Source organism: Phyllobates terribilis, unplaced genomic scaffold (genome assembly GCF_046119375.1).
Source record: "Phyllobates terribilis strain yellow unplaced genomic scaffold, ASM4611937v1 Scaffold_7__3_contigs__length_470593459, whole genome shotgun sequence".
Lineage (NCBI taxonomy): Eukaryota > Metazoa > Chordata > Amphibia > Anura > Dendrobatidae > Phyllobates > Phyllobates terribilis.
Window position 1 is genome coordinate 436,050,246 of NW_027362767.1, and position 23,909 is coordinate 436,074,154.

At 51.9% G+C, this 23,909-nt stretch overlaps 1 protein-coding gene across 1 annotated transcript in view; it reads left to right on the plus strand.

Annotated features, from left to right (window-relative positions):
- LOC141153341 (sodium/hydrogen exchanger 2-like) overlaps nt 1-23,909 on the plus strand; it is an 86,880-nt gene that overhangs the window by 45,838 nt on the left and 17,133 nt on the right. The window contains exons 5-6 of the mRNA XM_073638056.1: nt 7,861-8,057; nt 8,562-8,651. Of these exons, the coding sequence (XP_073494157.1) occupies nt 7,861-8,057; nt 8,562-8,651 (287 nt within the window). The remainder of the gene's footprint in view (nt 1-7,860; nt 8,058-8,561; nt 8,652-23,909) is intronic.

The window sequence follows — 23,909 nt, forward strand, 5'->3', positions numbered from 1 at the left end:
TGTGGAGAGCTAAACCAACTCTGCTGCATTAACAACCGCTCCAGCGGCGGCTCCCTTTAGCCGCATATCACAGGTGGCGTCACGAACATTAAAAGAACTTTAAATTCCCATTATTAAATCATTCCCCTTTTCATTGACTGCCCTGGGTCACGGAGCGGGTCACTGCCACTGTGATATCTCCAGCCCCAACGACCGGCCAAGCTACCGAGTACCCCACGGCCCAGGGGGCGAGTCACCAGCATCAGCAGGAGTGGCAAAACGACCAACTTGACCACCACCAGCATGATCAGGCACATGGCAGTGACGCGCCCCCCTGGGCCGTGGGGTACCCGGTGCCGGGCCGGTAGATGCTGGGGGTGATATCACGGTGGCTGGCCCGGTCCGTGGCCCAGGGCGGTCAACAAAAAGGGGATATTTTTATAGGGGATTTGTGAAGTTCGTGACGCCACCTGTGGAATGCGGCTAATGGGAGCCGCCGCTGCGGAGCAGTCCTCTGGAGCTGGTGTTACGGCAGCAGGGATGGTGTGGCTCTCCACAGGTAGAGCTAGCTCCAGGGCAGCATGGAGTGTAATGGAGGATGCTGGGGAGAGACGGCAGGACGGTCCCGGAGGAAAGACGGACACTCACACGGGGGTAAGCTTCAGTATCTTTACTGGTGATGGTGCAGGCACGGTCCAGGGTACTCCAGGCGAAGGGTGCACTTTTGGACTCTCCCCAGTGAGCGGGTATAGGGCCTCCTGGTCTGTGGCTTTTCTCGCTAAGCTTCTGGCCTGACTGGAACTAGGCCTAGCTTGGTTACTGTCTCTCTCTCCCTTGCACCTGCTGTCCTGGTGGTAGGGCCTTCTCTTTGGAGATCACTTTCCCTGGACGCTGGGGCCTCCGTGACTCCTTGCCCTGGTACTGTAGTCAGCGTTTGGCAAACCTGGGACCTATAGTCCTCCAGTGGTTCCGGTAGTCCCTACTGGGTGTAAAGAGTCTCTGTAGGCGCGGAGCCGGTGTCCGGTATATATCTCGGGGTGAGCCTGGTATGCTCCTCTGCCCCCTTGCCACTTCTTCCTTCTCCTCTTGCCTTCGGCCACACTCAGGGCCCTCACTAGGCCTTCACACGTGCTGTAGGCCTTGGCTCACCTAAGCACAGCAGCCAGCGTGCTGCCTCTTCACTGCTCTCTGAGTGTCAGCACGCTCTCAGCTCACTCTGAGCTCTGTCCCTCTCTGTGTCTGAGCAGGAACTGAACTAACTAACTCCACCCTCCCTATATATATCCCTAACGGACTCCCTCTGCTGGTCTGAGGTGGTAGGGTGGAGGTGTGTGAATGTGTGAGGGCCTCTTGTGCAGAAGTCCATCCATGCACCCTTCTGGGTTCTGTGGCACCAGTGCGTAGCAGAGCGCCACAGCAGCAAAGCACCCGACTTTGTGGGCCAAACCCCAGGGTCCAGGAGCAGTGTCTGCGGGTGGCACCATTGCTTCTTCCACTGTTGTGCATGCAAGCCAATCCCCCGTCCATGGTGCATGCAAAGATGCCTCCTACCCGGACCTGTCGTAGCAGCATCAGGAAGCACGTCCATGTCCTTGTCCCAGAGCAGCGTTCAGTTGTCCATACCCCAGTCCTTGGAACGCAAGCGCAAATACGCAGCCAACGCCCCACAGGCCACACTACTAAATTCTCACATTTCACGACTGCTTGCGCTCGAAATGTTGCCTTTTAGGCTCGTGGAGATGGAAGCATTCCGCAACCTGATGGCAGCGGCCGTCCCTCGGTACTCGGTCCCCAGCCGCCACTATTTCTCCCGGTTTGCCGTCCCCACATTACACAAGCACATGTCCCAAAACATTAGCCGTTCCCTCAACAACGCAGTTACCGGGAAAGTCCACCTAACCACAGACACGTGGACAAGTGCTTGTGGGCAGGGATGGTACATCTCGCTGACGGCACACTGGGTTAACATAGTGGAAGCCGGGACCCAGTCGGACCTTTCAATGGAACACATCCTCCCAATGCCAAGGATTACGGGCCCTAGGTCAATCAGGGTTGCCCCCACGGTCTACAGCTCCTGCACCTCATCCTCCTCAGCCTCCTCTTACTCTTCAGCCTCCATCTCTGAAATGACCATATCAGTCACAATCTAGAAGCACTGCAGCACTGCCTCGGCCAAGCGGCAACAGGTTGTGCTGAAGCTAATATGCTTAGGTGACAAACCACACAATGCTGAAGAGTTGTGGACAGCTCTGAAAGAGCAGGCAGATCTGTGGCTCACACCGCTGAACCTAAAGTCAGGAATGGTCGTGTGTGACAATGGCCGGAACCTGGTGGCGGCTCTGAGGCGAGGCGAGCTCACACACGTATCATGCCTGGCCCATATGCTTAACCTCGTGGTTCAGCGGTTTCTCAAATCCTACCCGGATATGCCAGATCTGCTTGTTAAAGTATGCCGCCTCTGTGCCCATTTTAGAAAGTCACCTACAGCTTCTGCCGGCCTTGCCGTGTTTCAGCAGCATTTGCAGCTTCCGGCTCACAGACTGGTGTGTGATATCCCCACGCGTTGGAACTCTACACTGCAGATGTTGGGAAGGATTTGTGAGCAGAAGAGGGCAGTTGTTGAGTACCAGCATCAACAAGGCCGTCGGTATTCAGCTCAGACTCCACACATAAGACCTCAGGAGTGGACATGGATGTCAGACGTCAGACTTATGTACCATCCTCCAAAACTTTGAGGACTCCACCAAAATGGTGAGCGGCGATGACGCCATAATTAGAGTCACCATCCCGCTTCTCTGTCTTCTGAAACGCTCTCTGCTCACAATCAAAGAGGATGCATTGCAGGCGGAGCACGATGAGATGGAGCAAGGAACCATACAGGGTGATTACACACAGCCCAGCCTCATCTCATCCCAACAAGGATTGGGGGCCAATGAGGAAGAGGAGGAGGAAGAACAGGAGCTAGTTTCATGCGCTATAGACGGTACTACCTGCGCAGCTGTCATACCGTCTGTTCAGCGTGGATGGACAGAGGACATAGAGGAGGAGGAGAGCATGGTCAGTCATCCTCTTGGTGAGGACACAGAAGTCTTGCCTGTTAGCAGTGTGGCACACATGGCTGAGTTTATGTTACGCTGCCTTTCCCATGACCCTCGCGTTCTCAAAATTTTGGGTGACAGTCATTATTGGTTGGTGACACTTCTAGACCCACGTTACAAGGAGAACTTTATATCTCTTATTCCTGAGGTGGACAGGTCTACAAAAATGGGGTTGTACCAGAAGGCCCTTGCTGCGGAACTATTAAAAAAATACCCATCTGAAAACGCTGGTGGCAGAGGTCACACTTCGTTGGACAACCAAGGAGTACAGGCGAGAGAGACACAACTTCAATCCAGCAGAGGCAGGGGAACACTGTCAAAGTTCTGGAAGAGTCTTCTCAGACACTCCCATCGCACAGGCCCTGAGGCGCGGGGTACTCTCACAAGGAGTACAAAGTTTGGGAAGATGCTGAGGGAGTACCTTGCCGACAGTACCAACGTCCTCCGTGATTCCTCTGTGCCTTATAATTATTGGGTATCCAAGCTGGATACGTGAAATGAACTGTCTCTCTATGCCTTGGAGGTCCTGGCCTGCCCTGCCACCAGCGTTTTATCAGAGCGGGTTTTTAGTGCCGCTGGTGGAATTATAACTGATAAGCGCATCCGCCTGTCAACTGAAAATGCTGACAGGCTGACTCTTATAAAAATGAACAAGGGCTGCATTGGGCCAGACTTCTCAACACCACCGAATGATAGCAGCGTAACATAAACTCAAATCCAGTGTCTTTTCTTGGGAGGTGTATTCCCATGCACCTCTTCACACCCACACTTGGGTATAAGCTTCCTGATTTTGGCTATTTGCTCTTGGCCTCCTCCTTCTACTCATCCTCCACCACCATATCACCAGGGTGACCATGGTCCGTGATGCAACACCCACATAATTTTTTTAAAGGGTGTTTATGATGCCCGTAAAAAAATTTTTTTATACAGTATGTTCATGTATACCCCCTAGGGGTAAATGTATGTCAGCCCATACACTTAGTGCATGGGCATTACAAGTATAGGAGGCCCTCTCCTTTCTAATAGGAACATTTTTTATGAGGCCCTCCTCCACGTCTCTTCCAAGGGGCATTCGAGTGCCTCCAAATTTTTGACAACCCTTGCAATCACTGCATAGGCAAACACAATAGGAGACCCACTTCCTAATAATGGGAACATTGTTTTCAGGAGGCCCTCTGACCTCCACGTCTCTTCCAAGGGGCATTGGAGTGCCTCCAAATTTTTGACAACCCTTGCATTCACTGCATAGGCAAACACAATGGGAGACCCACTTCCTAATAATGGGAACATTATTTTCAGGAGGCCCTCTAACCTCCACGCCTCTTCTAAGGGGCATTGGAGTGCCTCCAAATTTTTGGCAACCCTTGCATTCACTGCATAGGCAAACACAATGGGAGACCCACTTACTAATAATGGGAACATTGTTTTCAGGAGGCCCTCTGACCTCCACGTCTCTTCCAAGGGCATTGGAGTGCCTCCAAATTTTTGGCAACCCTTGCATTCACTGCATAGGCAAACACAATGGGAGACCTACTTCCTAATAATGTGAACATTGTTTTCAGGAAGCCCTCCTCTAAGTCTCTTCAAAGGGGTATTGGAGTGCATCTAAATTTTCAAAATGGTATTGGGGTGCGTCCAAATTTTGGGCAGCCTTGCCATTCACTGCATACGCAATAACAGTATAGGAGACACACTCTTTAGTAATGGGAACAATAAAACATAGCCGGCTGATGGCTCTCTAAGAATAGTGAGGGCCGACTGCTGGCCCTTTAAGAATAGTAAAGGCCGTCTGATGGCCCTATAAAAATAGGCTTTGTGACTTTCAGAGTCCCTCCTTCATAAATGAAACATGATGTATCTGATGATATCTCACACACCACATGGCCAGATAAGGTTGTAAAATGTTAAAATGACATTTCCCGGTGAATGCATTTGTCACGGTTGAAAGCAATGCAAAAGTGAAAAAACGCATCAAAAACACTACGTGTGAACATAGCCCAAGGTGTGGAGGAGCATTTTTGTTTTTGGTTATTTATTTTGCTTTATATACAAGTCATTACCCTGGAAAGGATGTTCCTTAACATATTTCCCAGGAAAATCCATTTTGGTTTCGTTTTGGTATGTTTTATTGTGAGTCCGTAAAGTGGCGGAATACCTCTGACAACGTTGTTGACAGCAGTGACCTGGGGGTCAGAAATGGTTCCAGGGGTCTTCCCCATGCTGTCCTCATGTCATTTGAGCACTGTTCCCATCGATTTGGGCAATTTTTAGGCCCTCTGCAGACCGCCGGGGGGGAGCCGCCTGAAAAATGCTCGAGTTTCCCATAGACTTATATTGGGTTCGTTGCTCGGGTCGAGCACCCGAGTATTCCAATGTGCTCAACCCGAGCATCGAGCACTCGAGCATTTTAGTGCTCATTCATCACTACTCTCCACTCTTCCTCCAGACTCTGGGACCTTGATTTCCAAATGAAATGCAAAATTTACCTTCATCTGAAAACAACACCTTGGACCACTGAGCCATAGTCCAGGTGTTTTTCTCCTTGGCCCAGGTAAGACGCTTCTGGCGTTGTCTATTGGTGATGAGTGGCTTGACACAAGGAATGCGACATTTGTAGCCCATGTCCTGGATACGTCTGTGTGTGGCGGCTCTTGAAGCAATGACTCCAGCAGCAGTCCGCTCCTTGTGAATCTCCCACAAATGTTTGAATGGCCTTTTCTTAACAATCCTTTCCAGGCTGCGGTTATCCCGGTTGCTTGTGTATTTTTTTCTACCACACTTTTTCCTTCCACTCAATTTTTCATTAATATGCTTGGATACAGCACTCTGTGAACAGCCAGCTTATTTAGCAATGACATTTTGTGGCTTACCCTCCTTGTGGAGTGTGTCAATGACTGCCTTCTGGACATCTGTCAAGTCAGCATTCTTCCCCATGATTGTGGAGCCTACTGAAACAGACTAAGGGACCTTTTTAAACGCTTAGGAAGCCTTTGTAGGTGTTTTTTGTTAATTATTCTAATTTACTGAGATAATGACTTTTGTGTTTTCATTAGCTGTAAGCCATAATCATCAACATTAACAGAAATAAACACTTGAAATAGATCACTCTGTGTGTAATGACTCTATATAATATAGGAGTTTCACTTTTTGTATTGAAGAACTGAAATAAATTAACTTTTTGATGATATACTAATTTAGTGAGAAGCACTTGTATATCAATTGCTTTCAAGTGGATGCAATGACATGGAAGGTAATGCACAAAGGTGTTCACTAAACTGTGCCTATGTGCTGATGCTAAGTTAGTCTAACATGAGCTAATGAGGTTTACAGGGATGTTGTACAGTATATTTACAATATGGCAAGTGTGAATTCCACTCCTGAATGGTGCCCACCCCGACGCACGTTTCGGCTTCCTGCCTTCGTCCTGCTATTTATGTCTTCGATTGTCTGCACATTCATTTTTGGTCCTCGTTTGGGTTACCTATAATTTAGTGATGAGCGAGCATACTCGCAAGTACTCAGTACTCGCCGGCGAGCTCCAAGCATCTTGAGTACTTGCGGGATGCTTGGGCGGATGCTCGGGTCCCCTCCCTGCATGTTTGGCGCTCTTTAGAGCACCAATGAACATGCAGGGATTGCCTGCCACTCATTGTAATGCCGCAGCCATGGTGGTTGTGGCATTACAGTGATTGGCTGGCCGCACAGTGTCATCAGGTCTATATTAGACCTGGCACCACTGTGCTCGTCACAGTCACTCCGCAATCATGCAGTATAGGGAGAGGTGCTGCTGAGCTAGGGAGAGATTTGGTTGTGTATTAGGTAGTGTAGGGAGAAAACAAGTACATTACACATATCCATCTCAACAAACAGTCCTTCTGAGGACTAATCCACCTGCAGAGATATCAGGCAGGCACGGTGTATAGGCAGGCGGTGTATATAGCAGACTGCAGTGCATATAGCACAAGAGGCTCCATTCCAGTTCAGCCTTCTGCTGCTGTTAGATATTTCTATACAAAGGCCCAGGTCTCAGGGGCCAGGAATACTTTTCTTTGGATCTTAATCCTCATTATTTGCTTAAAAAGCAATCCAGAGAACACTGTTTTTCTGCGCTATTTGCTTGTTGGCACGGCAGAATACAGCCAGGTCCTTTCCATATTACAGCGCTAAAGATCCAGCTATTTAAAACTGTGGTTTGTCCGTCACGCGTACCACATTCACATATAATTGCGCTGAAAATACTGCCATTTTTTGTGACTTTCAGAGTCCCTACTTCATAAATGAAACACGATGTGTCTGATGATATCTCACACACCACATGGCCAGATAAGGTTGTAAAATGTTAAAATTACATTTCCCAGTGAATGCATTTGTCAAAAGTGCAGAAACGCATCAAAGACGCTACATATGAACATAGCCCAAGGTGTGGAGGAGCATTTTTGTTTTTGGTTATTTATTTTGCCTTATATACAAGTCATTACCCTGGAAAGGATGTTCCTTAACATATTTCCCAGGAAAATCCATTTTGGTTTTGTTTTGGTATGTTTTATTGTGAGTCCGCCGGGGGGAGCCGCCTGAAAAATGCTTGAGTTTCCCATAGACTTGCATTGGGCTCGTTGCTCGGGTTGAGCACCCGACTATTCCAATGTGCTCGACCCGAGCATCGAGCACCCGAGTATTCCAATGTGCTCGACCCGAGCATCGAGCACCCGAGTATTTTAGTGCTCTCTCATCACTAATATTTACTAATACCCATACATGTACTTGTCTGACATATTTCTTATAGGAGTTGTAGTCCTGACGAGCATTTTGAACAAGTTCTGCCTGAACGTCATCTCCAGAAAGGATCAGTTCATTATCGCCTATGGCGGACTTCGCGGGGCCATCTGTTTCTCATTGGTTTTTCTTCTCCCCAATATGAAACCAAAGTGTCTGTTTATTGCGGCCACCAGCGCTGTCATCCTCTTCACAGTCTTTGTCCAGGTCAGTCCTGCGCAGATATCACCACATTCATTTTTTAGATTAAATAACAATAAAGCAGGTGGGGGAGGATCCTGCAGGGGAAGCTCCGCCTCATTCAGGGTGGTCTACTCAGGCCCCTCCCCCGAGGAGCATTCACTCCCTTACATTCTGCAAAGGTTATGGTTCATGCATGTACTGGTTATGGGTGATTAATGGAAGGTGTTCTGACCCTTTTTCAGCTTATACCTGTAGGGTGAGCCTTGGGGGGGAATTTTGGAAAGTGGGTCACCATTTATTATCCCACGGGGCGGTCACTCAGCTTTCCCAGACTGCTGAATACAAATCTTCATTGCTTGAACAGGTGAAATATCACAATGTAACCAGACAGACTGTCCATTCTCGGTTCTGGGAGTGTTGGGTCAGCGCCTCCGCCCGCTATATTGGATACATTGTTTCTTTGTGAGTCTGAATATTTTCTACCTCTCTTCCCTGTTATGTCGCATCGTTACCTGCTGCTTCTCTCAGGGAATGACCATCCGGCCGCTGGTGGAGCTACTGGACGTGAAGAGACGGAACAAGACCACGTCCACCGTGAGCGAGCAGGTCCACATCCGGGTAAGTGACTCTGCTACACTGTAACCAAAATCTGGTCACATATCAAAGTCATTGTAAAAATGAGTATAAGCCCGGGCTGATTGTAGACAAAGTGTGGCCCTGGGCTAGAAAATATTAAATTATCGTTTATCCACATAATGAGTGAAAACTTATTGATTGGGCGGGGTCCGATGGCTGGCCCCGCACCGAACCGCAGAACAGGACACACTTATCCCCATTAGTTCTGCGTCTGGGTGTCCGCCTCCAGTAGTCGTACATGCCTGAATTGATGCACGTCTGAGAGCATGTTCACACTGTCAGCACCATTATAGCTTACAGCCCGGTCGGCGCATACGCCCAAATCCCGTTTTGCGGGGGTTCAGACATAGGCCCTGACGGAGCCACTGAACAGGTCCCCGAATGCCGTGTGAAAGCCCTTAGTTATCTCCCTGTCTCTGTCCTGCTGAGTACCGCTCTGTGCAGAGTTATCTGCAGCTCCAGCTCAGCAGCAGAGGTCGGGAGCACCGGCCACCTCAGCAGATCCCGAGGCTGTAGAGATGAGCAGTGCTGTCCTCCTGACTTCTGCCTGCGCTGGAGCTACAGATGACACTGCACAGCTCAGTACTCAGCAGGACAGGAGGCAGAGAGATCAGCACGTCTGCCCCTTCTCTCCTGCATGCTTCTGCCTTTGTGCTGCGTTAACCAGTGTTGTATCCTTCTCCATTGCAGCAGCAGCGGAGCTCAGGAGCGCACTGAGGACATCTGTCTACTCATCCGCTGCCCGCAGACACAGTGCTTGTGTTACAAGGCTCGGATGCCGCACACAGCACGCAGAGAGTATGGCAGAGGTTTAATTCAAGATTTGGTTTCTCCACGCAGGGAGTGTACATTTAAGTAACACAACAATAAAACAGTAAAATCGGACAATAAACGATTGTGGTTTAACTATAACACGGAAAGGATGAACAATACGGCGCAGTCCCAAAAGTTCAGGCTGAATAAGAGAAGGTAGATTACTGGAGGCTTGCACTTATCTGTCCTTTAGCGATAACTACGTCCGTCTTCAGACACTCACTCCAGAGGGTGTCCATCTTCTGGCGGCAGTGGGCGGTCTCGGGTCTCACCCACTGGGCCCCCAGTCCTTTTGACCACACGACAGCGGTCACGACTCCTTTAAGAGCCGTAGCAAGCTCCTCCGGCGTACAACAAACTGCGTTAGGATCACTAATCCCGGGTGCTTTCTCACCCGTAGGTCCCGTAGATCACCGTCAGATGTCTGGAAAACTGTGGTGATGCAGGTAACTGAACGATCACTTTCTGTAGGCCTGGTACAGACTGCACGCCCCTTGTTTTGCGGCAAGCTGTGTCACCCGTTCGTCCGTCACCGCAGACAGGTCAGCATGTTTCTATTTCAACGAGGACAGGGCAGCACGTCTCTCTCTCGTTGTCGGCAGGTCAGACTGTTTCTCCCCAACTGCCGGTCTGCTCTCCATAACCAACTGTCTCTTTCGCGCGAGCCCAGACACCTGACTTCCTCTCTTCTGTCCCTCTCCTCTGTCTCCCAGCACTGTCCAGGAAGTCCCCCGTGCACTCTTAATCCGGTCCCCTGGCAACACTGGGCAGGACCCTGGCAGTTCTGGTGCCGGAGCTCCGCACCTGTCCCTAGGCAAGTCTTCCTTCTTACACTCCCGCTCCCTTTGAGCTCGCCATTCCACGGGCGAGAGTTTTGTCACCAGGCGCTCACACTCTCTGACCTCTTGGATGATACGTTGCCAGATGAACTGATCCTGATTGTAGCGGATAGGCGGCACACCAGCCGTGGATCGTTCGGACCGGCGTAACGCAGTTGGAGCGCAGGGTACTTGAAAGTCGCTGGGGTTCCCAACTTCGCCCGGCCTAACCTGACGGAGCGGTGGGCCCTCCTCTCTCGTGTGGGAAGCTGTGGGCGATGTGAGACTGGGGATTGCAGCCACTATCGTCTCTTCCACCTCATCATCGTAGATGGGTGCACTGGGTGTGGGATCTCTCGTTCTTGTGCTGAGTTCTTCCTTCTTTTCCTCATCGCTAGACAAACAGGGCCATAACATGCTTCGATGAACGATTCTAATTGAAGCCGCTTCTTCCCCCTCAGGCTGAACCTCATACACCGGTCCTTCAGGACTAACTCTCCGTTTCACTCGATATGGGGTCGACTCCCACCGTCTACTCAGCTTGCCCCGGGGTCTCTTATCCCGTACCAACACCCGTTCTCCCGACTTAAGGGTTGTCCCTCAAAGAGGTGGCATTTCATGGTGCCTATGTTCCTTAAACTTCTGCTGCACCAACCTCCGAAGAGTCTGCAACCGGTGCCGATGCTCCCAGACCCAGGTAGATGGGCCCGTCCAGGGCCAGTCCTCCACGGGATCTAGTTCGAGCTTGGTGATCTCCCTACCCTTTTGTCTGAACAGCAGGGTGTAGGGGGTGAACCCTGTGGCACTATGTACCCGGTTATTATAGACCCACACCAGCTTGGCCACAAACTCCTGCCAGCGTACCTTCCGATCTTCTTCCAAGGTTCGAAGCATCTGGATCAAAGTTCTGTTGAAGCATTCACAGGACCCATTCCCTTGCGGATGGTAAGGGGTGGTCCTAGACTTCTCGATCTTGTATAGCCGATGCAGCTCCTCCATCACCCGTCCTTGGAAACAAGCTCCTTGATCAGAGTGAATTCTCTTCGGACAGCCATAGACCCTGATGAAGTCCAGACAGATAGCCTGGGCAGCAGATTCAGCTATCTGATCCCTGGTCGGAGTTACCACCGCGAATTTCGTGAAGTGGTCGGTCATGACAAGGCAATGTCCATACCCGAGATGCGCCCGCCCAATCGTCAGGTAGCCGATCATCAACACCTCTAAGGGCGCAGCCGTCACAATGGTCTGGACGTGGGCCCGCTGCTCTGGGGTTTTCACCAACTCACAACTCCGGCACTTCTGGCAGACGTTCTCCACTGCAACTCTTAGCTGGGGGTGGCACACCAGCCTCTGCAGCCACTGGAAGGTCTTTTCGGGTCCAAAGTGTGCTCCCCGCTCGTGTGCTTCCTTGGCCAGTGTCCCGATCACACTCTCTGGAACCACTACTTGCCAAGTGGGGCCGAACTCCCGTACCAACTGGACCCGTCCTGCAGGCTCAGTCTCTCCCACTGCCGCAGCATCTTCAGCCCCTCTGGCGTCAGGGTCCCCCTTTCTTCGCAGTTAGGGACTTGTTTTAAAGCCACCCACTGTCGCAACCACGCAATCTCTCCATCCATTTGCTGTATCCGTACCCACTCATCCCTGGGCCGCCCCAACACGTGTCCTTCTTTCACTTCCCCGATCTGTCCCTGCGTAGTGGACAACGGGCTGCCAACCCTCCGGAAGCTGGGCACCTCTTCGGCCTCCAGTTCTTCGTCTCGGTCACGGTCGGGGTGCTCATGGGTCACCCTGGAGAGGGCATCAGCATACGTGTTTTCAGCCCTAGGCCGGTAGGTAATCTTATACCGGTACCGAGCCATGCGAGCCACCCATTGTTGTTCCAGTGCTCCCAACTTCACGTTCTCCAGATGAGCCAATGGGTTGTTGTTTGTCTTCACCAACACTTCAGACCCCGACAAGTACTCCGCAAACTTTTCTGACACTAGGGCCAACAATTCCAGTTTAAAGGAGCTGTAATTGTCTGGGTTCTTCTCAGAGTCTCGGAGGGAGCGACTCGCATATGCTATCACCCGCTCTCTCCCCTCCTGCTCCTGCGACAGCACGGCCCCCTAGACCAAGGAGACTTCCATCGGTGTGAAGAACGAAGGGCTGAGAAAAGTCCGCGTAGGCCAGTATGGGAGCTTCCGTCGGGCCCATCTTCAAGGCCCTGAAGGCCTCCTCCTGTTTTCTTCCCCATTTCACTGTTCGATTTTTCGAGCCCGCAGGTATCCCTTGAAGGAGCTCCAGTAGCGGAGTAGCGATGCGCGTGAAATTTTTCACGAATCTGCGGTAATACCCTGCGAGTCCTAGGAAGGCCCGCACGTCCTTTACAGTCTTCGGGGTGGGCCACTCTTGCACGGCGGCCACTTTCTCCCGAGTGGGCCTGACTCCTTCACCGGACACCGTGTGCCCGAGGTACTCAACCTGCTTGCGGAATATATGACATTTTTGTGGCTTCACCTTCAGGCCGTGATTTTGAAGGCGACTCAAGACTTGCTCCAGTCGTCGTAGATGTTCCTGGAAGGTATACGCATAGACGATGATGTCATCGAGGTAGATCAGTGTGGCCTCAAAGCTCAGATCGCCTTAACACCTCTCCATCAAGCGTTGAAAGGTCCCGGGAGCATTGGTTAGGCCAAAAGGCATCCGATTAAACTCGAAGAGTCCCATGGGCAACACGAATGCTGTCTTGGCGCGGTCGTGTTCAGCCACTGGCACTTGCCAGTATCCGCTGGCTAGATCCAGTGAGGAGAAGTATTTTGCCTTGCCTAGGGCGGATAGAGACTCCTCGATCCTGGGTAAAGGGTACGAGTCTCTTACGGTGCAAGCATTTAGCAGCCTGTAGTCCACACAGAATCGTAGGGTTCCATCCTTCTTCCTGACCAGGACGATTGGAGCCGCCCACGGGCTCTGGCTTTCCCGAATCACCCCGTTCTGTATTGTATGGGCCAGCATTTCCTTCACCTCCTGGTACATTTGGGGTGCTGTCTATACAGTTCCCGTACCGGAGCAGCATTTCCCATAGGGATCTCATGGGTGATGGCCTCGGTACATCCAAAGTCGTCCTCATGTCGGGCAAAGACTTTCTGGTACCGTCCCAGCATCTCTTCGACCTGGTACACCTGTTCCATCGTGAGCCCTGTCAAATCAGCACGCATCTGTTCTAGGATCCTTCGACCGTCCTTAGTCTGAGGTCGAGGAGACCCCGATCGTACGGTGATTGCCAGGGTCCAGGGATCCCCCCTTACGGCAATTGTATCGTATCTGGCGGTTCCAGCTGTTCTGGCATCCCCAGGATCTGGGCCATTTTGGTCCTGGCGGGAAGAATGAGCTCACTCGGATTCAGGTTCATGCATCGTACCACCTCGTTTCCCTTACGGATGGTAGCCAAGATCCGCGCTACCAATAGACCTGGAAGCACCTTGTCCACGGTGGTTGACTCGATCTGAATCTCTACCCCTTCTAGCGGGGTGCAGGCTTTGATGGTTTAAGTGAGAACTGTCTTTCCTGGTGGTAAGGTGAGGGTGTTGGTGGCAGGTATTATCACCTTTCCCAGAACTTTTCCCCCACTCGAGGTCTCTTGCGCCTGGGCAACCCTGATCAGCTGCTGGAGGGCCTTCCTTTGAGGGGCTCTAGAGTTCCACCGCCCTAGCGTGAGCTCTCGTGGTTCCCTAATCAGGATCTGCCCGATTTCCTTCAGCACGTTCATACCGAGGGTCACTGGTGGTCCTGGGCCGACATCTCCGCCTGTCAGGACGACTCCTTTTCTTCCCACATCTTGTCCGCACACCCGGATGCGTAACCACACTACTCCTGTGACCGGAATGGGCAGTTGGTTAGCGGCTGTGAGCTTTATCAAGGGACCCCCTTCATTTCATGCCATCTCTGGGTACCGCTGACGGAAATAAGTTTCTCCCATGGTGGTCACTTGAGATCCAGTGTCGATCAAGCAGTGAACCGCCCGTTCGCCAAGCTCGGCCCACACTGTCGGGCTCATGGATATTAAGTCTTTGGGACTCACTGCCTTCCTCCGCTCCGGGTTGCGTCCCTCACACCCGGAGCCCGTCAGTTTAACAGCTGCCGGAACAGAGGCCTTCCTCGACTGGCACAGCTCCTGGCGTAATGCCCCATGCCCCCACAATTCCAACACGTTGGTCCCCTGTCTGCAGGGGGTCATCGGGCCACCCGATTGGGCTCTGTTCCAACCCAGGGTCTGGACTCGTCCTTTACTTCGCCGGAGGTCTCGGGTCAACTGTTTCGGCTCTCACTGATTGAGCCACTCGAATATTGTACCACTCTTCTCGCATTTCTTGGATCTCCCACTGCATCTCTCGGGCCCATTCTGGTTCGGCCGTGGGCGACGGGGGCTCTGCATTGCCCCGGACCATCCCTGCCAGGGTCACTACCCCCATCTCCTGTTCCCTCACGCGGGCCTCTGCCCCTGCCTCCAGAAATGTCATACGCGGGTTGGTGCGCAAGCGCTCTTGAAAGGCCTGTCTCAGCTGTGCATCTCTGAGGCTAGCTACGAACTGGTCCCTAAGTACTAGGTCCGGGGGCCCCACTCCCACGTCCTCTAGGTTCGATTTCCTAGTGATGTAAGTGTACACACTCTGTAGGGCGTTGACATATTGGGTCACAGTCTCCCTCTCCCTTTGTACCTGTTGGAACAGTCGCATCCTTAACTCTGCCACATTAGTAGGGTCCCCATGCATTTCTTCTAGGATCTGTACCACCTTTTCCACCGAATTTCGGTCAGTGGGGGAACGAAACATTACTGACTGTCAAGCTTCTCCTTCTAAAGCCAGCAAAGCTATCTCTGCTTGCATATCGGGGGTCATTGGGTGCATCCGTAACATGCTCTTAACCCGTTCTACCCAATCCTACAGCATCATGCTGTCTCTGGTAAACTTTGGGAGATTATTCAACATGGCGCCCAGGGGTAGGCTAGCTGTAGGGGCTCTCGCGCTGGCCTGGTCTGCCATGCTTGCAACTGCGTCTGGGGACGACATCCTGCCGACTACGCCAAATGTTACAAGGCTCGGATGCCGCACACAGCACGCAGAGAGTATGGCAGAGGTTTAATTCAAGATTTGGCTTCTCCACGCAGGGAGTGTAAATTTAAGTAACACAACAATAAAACAGTAAAATCGGACAATAAACGATTGTGGTTTAACTATAACACGGAAAGGATGAACAATACGGCGCAGTCCCAAAAGTTCAGGCTGAATAAGAGAAGGTAGATTACTGGAGGCTTGCACTTATCTGTCCTTTAGCGATAACTAAGTCCGTCTTCAGACACTCACTCCGGGGGGTGTCCGTCTTCTGGCGGGAGTGGGCGGTCTCGGGTCTCACCCACTGGGCCCCCAGTCCTTTTGACCACACAACAGCTGTCACGACTCCTTTAAGAGCCGTAGCAAGCTCCTCCGGCGTACAACAAACTGCGTTAGGATCACTAATCCCGGGTGCGTCCTCACCCGTAGGTCACCGTCAGATGTCTGGAAAACTGTGGTGATGCAGGTAACTGAACGATCACTTTCTGTAGGCCCGGTACAGACCACACGCCCCTTGTTTTGCGGCAAGCTGTGTCACCCGTTCGTCCGTCACCGCAGACAGGTCAGCACGTCTCTCTTTCACCGAGGACAGGGCAGCACATCTCTATGTCACCGAGGACAGGGCAGCATATCTCTATGTCACCGAGGACAGGGCAGCACATCTCTATTTCACCGAGGACAGGGCAGCACATCTCTATTTCACCGAGGACAGGGCAGCACATCTCTATTTCACCGAGGACAGGGCAGCACATCTCTATTTCACCGAGGACAGGGCAGCACATCTCTATTTCACCGAGGACAGGGCAGCACATCTCTATTTCACCGAGGACAGGGCAGCACATCTCTATGTCACCGAGGACAGGGCAGCACATCTCTATTTCACCGAGGACAGGGCAGCACATCTCTATGTCACCGAAGACAGGGCAGCACATCTCTATGTCACCGAGGACAGGGCAGCACGTCTCTATTTCACCGAGGACAGGGCAGCACATCTCTATTTCACCGAGGACAGGGCAGCACATCTCTATTTCACCGAGGACAGGGCAGCACATCTCTATGTCACCGAGGACAGGGCAGCACGTCTCTATTTCACCGAGGACAGGGCAGCACATCTCTATGTCACCGAGGACAGGGCAGCACATCTCTATGTCACCGAGGACAGGGCAGCACATCTCTATGTCACCGAGGACAGGGCAGCACATCTCTATGTCACCGAGGACAGGGCAGCACATCTCTATGTCACCGAGGACAGGGCAGCACGTCTCTATTTCACCGAGGACAGGGCAGCACATCTCTATTTCACCGAGGACAGGGCAGCACGTCTCTATTTCACCGAGGACAGGGCAGCACGTCTCTATTTCACCGAGGACAGGGCAGCACGTCTCTATTTCACCGAGGACAGGGCAGCACGTCTCTATTTCACCGAGGACAGGTCAGCACATCTCTATTTCACCGAGGACAGGGCAGCACGTCTCTATTTCAACGAGGACAGGGCAGCACGTCTCTCTCTCGTTGTCGGCAGGTCAGACTGTTTCTCCCCAACTGCCGGTCTGCTCTCCACAACCAACTGTCTCTTTCGCGTGAGCCCAGACACCTGACTTCCTCTCTTCCGTCCCTCTCCTCTGTCCCCCAGCACTGTCCAGGAAGCCCCCCGTGCACTCTTAATCCCGTCCCTTGGCAACACTGGGCAGGACCGTGGCAGTTCTGGCGCCGGAGCTCCGCACCTGTCCCTAGGCAAGTCTTCCTTCTTACACATGCATCACAGCACAAGTGGGGTCCCAGCAGGGGGCCTCTGTGGATAGGGTACCCTGGGCAAGTGCCCAGTCTGCCTCACCCCCAAGGCTGACCCTGGAACCAGCGATGCAATGATTGTCCAGATGACACTATACTCAGCTTTACCTCTCATGTATTGATCCTGAACTACAGCATGTCTTATCCTCCAGTCACATCCAGAGCTGCAGTCACTATTCTGCTATTAGATCTTGTCTTATCCTCCAGTCACATCCAGAGCTGCAGTCACTATTCCGCTGTTACATTATGTCTTATCCTCCAGTCACATCCAGAGCTGCAGTCACTATTCTGCTGTTATATCATGTCTTATCCTCCAGTCACCTCCAGAGCTGCTTTCACTATCCTGCTGTTACATCATGTCTTATCCTCCAGTCACATCCAGAGCTGCAGTCACTATCCTGCTGTTACATCATGTCTTATCCTCCAGTCACATCCAGAGCTGCAGTCACTATTCTGCTGTTATATCATGTCTTATCCTCCAGTCACCTCCAGAGCTGCAGTCACTATCCTGCTGTTACATCATGTCTTATCCTCCAGTCATATCCAGAACTGCAGTCACTATTCTGCTGTTATATCATGTCTTATCCTCCAGTCACCTCCAGAGCTGCAGTCACTATCCTGCTGTTATATCATGTCTTATCCTCCAGTCATCTGCAGAGCTGCACTCACTATTCCAGTGTTACATCCCGTCTTATTCTCCAGTCACCTCCAGAGCTGCACTCACTATTCTGCTGTTATATCCTGTCTTTTCCTCCAGTCACCTCCAGAGCTGCAGTCATTATTCTGCTGTTACATCATGTCTTATCCTCCAGTCACCTCCAGAGCTGTAGTCACTATTCTGCTGTTACATCATGTCTTATCCTCCAGTCACCTCCAGAGTTGCAATCATAATTCTGCAGTTACATCATGTCTTATCCTCCAGTCACCTCCAGAGCTGCAGTTGCTGTTCTGCTGTTACATCATGTCTTATCCTCCAGAGCTTCGGTCACTATTCTGCTGTTATATCATGTCTTATCCTCCAGTCACCTCCAGAGCTGCAGTCACTATCCTGCTGTTACATCATGTCTTATCCTCCAGTCACCTCCAGAGCTGCAGTCACTATTCTGCTGTTATATCATGTCTTTTCCTCCAGTCACCTCCAGAGCTGCAGTCACTATCCTGCTGTTACATCATGTCTTATCCTCCAGTCATATCCAGAACTGCAGTCACTGTTCTGCTGTTATATCATGTCTTATCCTCCAGTCACCTCCAGAGCTGCAGTTGCTGTTCTGCTGTTACATCATGTCTTATCCTCCAGAGCTTCGGTCACTATTCTGCTGTTACTTGATAAGTCTTAGTCTCTCGTCACTTCCAGAGCTGCAGTTACTATTCTGCTGTTACATCCTGTTTTATACTCCAGTCACCTCCAAATCTGCACTCACTATTCTGCTCTTTTGGCACATTTAATACTCTGCAATTACATTGTGTCTTATAACCCAGTCACTTCCAGAGCTGCAGTTTTTATTCAGACATCGCATCACATGTAATAGGTCAATCACCTGCAGAGCTGCACTCACAATTCTGCTCTTACAGAATGTCTCATATTCCAGTCACATCCGGAGCTGTAGTCACAGTTCTGCTCTTTCCTTATGTGTTATTTTCCGGTAACATCCAGATCTACAGTCACTTCCGGAGCTGCATTCATAGTTCTGCTTTTTTACTTATGTCTTATACTCCAGTAACATCCAGATCTACAGTCACATCTGGAGCTGTATTCACAGTTCTGTTTTCTCGCCTGTTAGTTGTGGGATGTGACACTCCGGTATGGAGAATGCTGTGGGAGCTTGTACTTCAGGCTACTAGCTGTTACCTGCACTGATACATTGTACCTAACCCTCAGCTGTGAGACCAGTGGCGTACCGCCAATGACGGCAGACCACGCCACTGCTATGGGGCCCGTGGCCGGAGGGGGCCTGTGGGGGCCCCAAGCAGCGTGGGAACGAGAAGGATAGGTGAGTAGGAGGTTGCTGCGGCAGAGGAGCGGGTTGCGGCAGTGGAGGAGCGGTGCACATGCAGTAGTCGGCTGCTGCAGCCACCACGTGTCCCCGCTGCTAAAGAGACATGAATATTCCCTCTTCTCCACTCCCATGGGCGTGGAGAAGACGGAATATTCATTCTCTTTAGTAGCAGGCATGGAGGAGAGCTGAGGCCCGGCTCCTGCTGTCAGTGCAGAGGAGTGAATGTGCCGGCAGCAGCTCACCTCTGTGTCTGAGAGCGCACGCTGCTCAGATGCCGACATGAGCTGCTGCAGACAGGACGCAGCGCTGGAGCAGGGGTGAGGAAGGAAGGTGAGTATAAGTGTTTATTGTTTTATGTGTGCAGTGATTGGGGGGATGAGGAGGCCACACATACCAGGAACGGGGGATTGAGGAGGCCACACATACCAGCAATGGGGAATTGAGGAGGCCACACATACCAGGAATGGGGGATTGAGGAGGCCACACATACCAGGAACGGGGGATTGAGGAGGCCACACATACCAGGAATGGGGGATTGAGGAGGCCACACATACCAGGAATGGGGGATTGAGGAGGCCACACATACCAGAATTGGGGGATTGAGGAGGCCACACATACCAGGAACGGGGGATTGAGGAGGCCACACATACCAGGAATGGGGGATTGAGGAGGCCACACATACCAGGAATGGGGGATTGAGGAGGCCACACATACCAGGATTTGGGGATTGAGGAGGCCACACATACCAGGAATGAGGGATTGAGGAGGCCACACATACCAGGAATGGGGGATTGAGGAGGCCACACATACCAGAATTGGGGGATTGAGGAGGCCACACATACCAGAATTGTGGGATTGTGGGGGCCACACATACCAGGGATTGGGGGATTGAGGAGGCTACATATACCAGGGATTGTGGGGGCCACACATACCAGGGATTGTGGGATTGAGGGGGCCACACATACCAGGATGGGGAAATTTACCAGTAGCTGCTGCATTTCCCACCCTAGGCTTATACTCAAGTCAATAGGTTTTCCCATTTTTATGTGGTAAAATTAGGGGCCTCGGCTTATATTCGGGTCGGCTTATTTAAAATATACGGTATTTTAAAATCAGTGAGTACGTGGTGCCCATAATATTGCAGGACTGTGGCGTGCATTATACTATATGGGGGCTGCATTTTACCATATGGGGTGTGTAATATACTGTATGGAGGAATATGGGGAGTGCATTATACTATATGGAGGATTATGGGGGGCGCATTATACTATATGAAGGATTATGGGGGGAGCATTATACTATATGGAAGATTATGGGGGCGCATTATACTATATGGAAGATTATTGGTGGTGCATTATACTATATGGAAGATTATTGGTGGTGCATTATACTATATGGAAGGCTATGTGGGGCCATTATAATATTTTGAGGGCTATGTGGGGGGCCATTATACTGAATGAAAGCAATTATACAGTGTGAAGGTTTGTGTGGGGTCATTATACTGTTTGGAGGGCTGTGTGGGGCCATGAGAGTGTATGGAGGGCTCTGTGGGGTTCACAGTTGGGGGATTATACTGTGTTAGGGTCACCATACTTTGCCGTGGGTGTTGAAGTGGGGTACAATAGGGTCATTATACTGTGCATGTGGAGGAATGCACCATAGGGGTATCATACTGTTTGGGGGGCACTTTTGTTGGCATCATACTTTATGGGGGCAATGAAGGAGGAATCTACGACTTCAGAAGGAGGTAAATTACTATGTAAAGGCTGGAAAGTTATGAGATCTGCTCTTCTGTGACACAGACAAACATTTATTTTTTTGTAGGGGGGGGGGGCCCAATTAGAGCTTCTGCTATGGGGCCCCATGACTTCTATGTACGCCCCTGTGTGAGACGTTTTTGGTGTGTACAGGTTTTGAGCCTCTGGCTGTAGGGCAGACAGTTCTCACTCACAGGCTGTCATCTGCACACAGCCCTGGGGGGTCCATGTTGTTGGGGCCCCCAGGGGCCGGTATATCCCTCTCCCCAATATATTGTGAGCGAGGCCTCATTCACTGCAAGGGAAACGGTCCAGAAGGCAGAAGCCATCAGTCTCCCAGGTGCAGCCGCGCGCGGAGAAATTAATTAAGTCCGGCTCATTTTCTGCGTGGAACGTGCGGCGGCCGAACCGCGACTCCCCCGCGTGCAGCAGTTTATTCAGCGCCGCTCCTATTAAGTGGATCCCTCCATCTGTGGCTGATTCCACTATAAAGACAAAAGGTCAGAACGATCCATCAGCCGAGTGTGACATCCTGTGTGATGGGTGATGGACAGGCGTTCTGCCGTTATTGGGCTGTGCATCAGGCACCATATTAATGACTGGCGTTACGCCTGGTGTCAGCGGAAATCTTATGAATGTGCGTCAATGGCAAGAGGCATATTCAGCTAAGATTCACTGCGGCGAGCAAAGTCTGACAATCAGCTGCCGACGACCAGGACCCTCCGACCAACAACGTCTCATATGCTACAGGCCGGGGATCAGTCCAGACTGTAAGGAAAGGGGGGGGGCATCACTGTGACTGACTGCAAGAGGAGCTGTGACCGCACAGGAAGAAGATAAGGCACACAGTGTCTGCAGAGGAGGAAGAGAAGGCACACAGTGTCTGCAGAGGAGGAAGAGAAGGCACACAGTGTCTGCAGAGGAGGAAGAGAAGGCACACAGTGTCTACAGAGGAGGAAGAGACTGCACACAGTGACCGCACAGGAGGAAGAGACTGCACACAGTGTCTACAGAGGAGGAAGAGACTGCACACAGTGACCGCACAGGAGGAAGAGACTGCACACAGTGACCGCACAGGAGGAAGAGACTGCACACAGTGACCGCACAGGAGGAAGAGACTGCACACAATGACCGCACAGGAGGAAGAAACTGCACACAGTGACCGCACAGGAGGAAGAGACTGCACACAGTGACCGCAGAGGAGGAAGAGAAGGCACATAGTGTCTGCAGAGGAGGAAGAGACTGCACACAGTGACCGCACAGGAGGAAGAGACTGCACACAGTGTCTGCAGAGGAGGAAGAAACTGCACACAGTGACCGCACAGGAGGAAGAGACTGCACACAGTGACCGCACAGGAGGAAGAGACTGCACACAGTGACAGCACAGGAGGAAGAGACTGCACACAGTGACCGCAGAGGAGGAAGAGAAGGCACATAGTGTCTGCAGAGGAGGAAGAGACTGCACACAGTGACCGCACAGGAGGAAGAGACTGCACACAGTGTCTGCAGAGGAGGAAGAAACTGCACACAGTGACCGCACAGGAGGAAGAGACTGCACACAGTGACCGCACAGGAGGAAGAGACTGCACGCAGTGACCGCACAGGAGGAAGAGACTGCACACAGTGACCGCACAGGAGGAAGAGACTGCACACAGTGACCGCATAGGAGGAAGAGACTGCACACAGTGACTGCACAGGAGGAAGAGACTGCACACAGTGACCGCACAGGAGGAAGAGACTGCACACAGTGACCGCACAGGAGGAAGAGACTGCACACAGTGACCGCACGGGAGGAAGAGACTGCACATAGTGACCGCACGGGAGGAAGAGACTGCACACAGTGACCGCACAGGAGGAAGAGACTGCACATAGTGACCGCACAGGAGGAAGAGACTGCACACAGTGACCGCACAGGAGGTAGAGACTGCACATAGTGACCGCACAGGAAGAGACTGCACATAGTGACCGCACAGGAGGAAGAGACTGCACACAGTGACCGCACTGGAGGAAGAGACTGCACACAGTGACCGCACTGGAGGAAGAGACTGCACACAGTGACCGCACAGGAGGAAGAGACTGCACACAGTGACCGCACAGGAGGAAGAGACTGCACACAGTGACCGCACAGGAGGAAGAGACAGCACACAGTGACCGCACAGGAGGAAGAGACTGCACACAGTAGCTGCACTGGAGGAGGAGACTGCACATAGTGACCGCACTGGAGGAGGAGACTGCACACAGTGACCGCACAGGAGGAAGAGACTGCACACAGTGACTGCACTGGAGGAAGAGACTGCACACAGTGACCGCACAGGAGGAAGAGACTGCACACAGTGACCGCACAGGAGGAAGAGACTGCACACAGTGACCGCACAGGAGGAAGAGACTGCACACAGTGACCGCACAGGAGGAAGAGACTGCGCACAGTGACCGCACAGGAGGAAGAGACTGCGCACAGTGACCGCACAGGAGGAAGAGACTGCACACAGTAACTGCACTGGAGGAGGAGACTGCACACAGTGACCGCACTGGAGGAGGAGACTGCACACAGTGACCGCACTGGAGGAGGAGACTGCACACAGTGACTGCACAGGAGGAAGAGACTGCACACAGTGACCGCACAGGAGGAAGAGACTGCACACAGTAACTGCACTGGAGGAGGAGACTGCACACAGTGACCGCACTGGAGGAGGAGACTGCACACAGTGACCGCACAGGAGGAAGAGACTGCACACAGTGACTGCACAGGAGGAAGAGACTGCACACAGTGACTGCACTGGAGGAGGAGACTGCACACAGTGACCGCACAGGAGGAAGAGACTGCACACAGTGACCGCACAGGAGGAAGAGACTGCACACAGTGACCGCACAGGAGGAAGAGACTGCACACAGTGACCGCACTGGAGGAAGAGACTGCGCACTGTGACCGCACAGGAGGAAGAGACTGCGCACAGTGACCGCACTGGAGGAAGAG